At 45.0% G+C, this 2,159-nt stretch overlaps 1 protein-coding gene across 1 annotated transcript in view; it reads left to right on the top strand.

Annotated features, from left to right (window-relative positions):
* Positions 1–569: 569 nt before the first annotated feature.
* The window catches only part of frmd6 (FERM domain containing 6), a 12,802-nt gene continuing 11,212 nt past the window's right edge, over positions 570–2,159 (top strand). The window contains exons 1-2 of the mRNA XM_010767396.1: positions 570–856; positions 1,202–1,292. Coding sequence (XP_010765698.1) covers positions 758–856; positions 1,202–1,292 — 190 coding nt within the window. The 5' untranslated portion in view covers positions 570–757. The remainder of the gene's footprint in view (positions 857–1,201; positions 1,293–2,159) is intronic.

Raw genomic sequence — 2,159 nt, 5'->3', positions numbered from 1 at the left:
CGCAGCATGTAGCACAGGTTTCTCCCCTGAACGCAGCATTAGCACAGGTTGTAGCATTAGCACAGGTTTCTCCCCTGAACACAGCATTAGCACAGGTTGTAGCATTAGCACAGGTTTCTCCCCTGAACGCAGCATGAGCACAGGTCTCTCACCTGAACGTAGCATGTAGCACAGGTTTCTCCCCTGACAGACAGATCTAAACAAGTTAGAAGTTTCCCCGATAAATCATGCATAAGCTTCCCCTTTAAATCTTTACTGAGATGTCCTCAATTCATTAATACAGCATAAAAAAGCTTAACATAATGTTTTTCTAATTTCCATGTAAACACGCAGCTTTTTTCTCATTTATCTGATTGCAGAACATCTTCAGTGCCGGTGTTTTTGTATTTTTTTGCTTTTTTTTAAATTGCTTTAATTGACGTTTCTCCCCATAGAATCATGCAACGTTTCCCTTTGAAAATAAGGCATTTAGCATTTAAGAACACTTACAAAAGGTCTGTTTTCAAGGTCTGTAGTTGCTTATGTTATTTAAACTGTTTCCATGTCGAATTTTTACGTTTTTTTGTTACCTCTCCGTCCTCAGGGATTTCCTGCAAATCGGGTTCCTATGCTCCTCCCTGAAGCTGCTGAGTGTGCTGGGCTGCAGAAGTGGATCCTCTGATATCTGGTTCTGGTTCTGCTGGTTCTGGTTCTGCTGGTGGAGGCGGGGGTCAGAGGGCCCAGTGGGGGGGGCCGGTCCTGATCGAGCCTCTTGAAGATGAACAGACTGAGCTTCCACAACAACAGAACCATGCAGGACCGCCGCTGCGTCTGTGTCTTTCTGCCCAACGACGACACGCTCAACGTCATCGTCAACGTGAGGATGAAACATTTTGTATTCTATCCAAAGAAATGCTTGTAAATGCTACTTTATATATTGTACGAAAGGAAATGTTATGTACTGTTAATTTACGATGATATATGACAGAAGAGCAGGACATCTTTTGAATATTTGATCGACTTGTTTGTTGAATCTTTTTAAGCTTGAAACATTTTTGAAATAGTTAATTGACTTATCCATGAATCATCTAATCCTTTCAGTTCAAATGTTCAATATTAAAAGCATCACTAATGTAGATATTGCTTTAGTTATGGAGCATCTTTGCTTATATTTACAAGTGTATATTTATGTAATGAAAATAAATGTAACCCTCCTCCTCAGGTGAAGACTGTGTGTCAGGAGCTGCTGGTGCAGGTGTGTGATCTGCTGAGGCTGAAGGACTGCCACCTGTTCGGACTCAGCGTCATTCAGAGTAAGACTCAAGTACATTTAGGTCCTGCAGATGTTTAATAAGGTTTATCTACACTTATTAAACATCGGCTAAACAATTGTAGTTTTCTGATATTTCACATCCGGATAATTCTACGTTATGAGGAACAAATCTGTTTGGAAATCAGCTAATGGCTGTTAGCTGGAGGGAAGTTCCATAGAGTTGCACTATGATACATGCATGTAGCACAGGTTTCCCTCTGAACGCAGCATTAGCACAGGTTTCCCCCTGAACGCAGCATGTAGCACAGGTTTCTCCCCTGAACGCAGCATTAGCACAGGATTCTCCCCTGAACGCAGCATTAGCACAGGTTTCTCCCCTGAACGCAGCATTAGCACAGGTTTCTCCCCTGAACGCAGCATTAGCACAGGTTTCTCCCCTGAACGCAGCATTAGCAAGCACACAGCATACACAGGTCTCCCCTGAACGCAGCATTAGCACAGGTTTCTCCCCTGAACGCAGCATTAGCACAGGTTCTCCCCTGAACGCAGCATTAGCACAGGTTTCTCCCCTGAACGTAGCATTAGCACAGGATTCTCCCCTGAACGCAGCATTAGCACAGGATTCTCCCCTGAACGCAGCATTAGCACAGGTTTCTCCCCTGAACGCAGCATTAGCACAGGTTTCTCCCCTGAACGCAGCATTAGCACAGGTTTCTCCCCTGAACGCAGCATGTAGCACCTACCTGTGATGGCGTCTCTCAGGAAGCCTCCACTGACTGCTTCCTTTGTGCAGAGAGGCTGGAGTTGTTTATGGTGACTGGGGGGAGGTGAGGGTGAGGGTCATGTGGACAGGAAGCTGAGGGGGCGTTCAGACAGCTGACGGTCAGGTCAGGAGACAGCAGTCTGA

This window comes from Notothenia coriiceps, unplaced genomic scaffold, assembly GCF_000735185.1.
Source record: "Notothenia coriiceps isolate Sejong01 unplaced genomic scaffold, NC01 NC01_scaffold00004315, whole genome shotgun sequence".
In the NCBI taxonomy this organism is placed as follows: domain Eukaryota; kingdom Metazoa; phylum Chordata; class Actinopteri; order Perciformes; family Nototheniidae; genus Notothenia; species Notothenia coriiceps.
The sequence above is the reverse complement of the archived record's forward strand: the minus strand, read 5'-3'. Positions and strand labels throughout refer to the sequence as shown.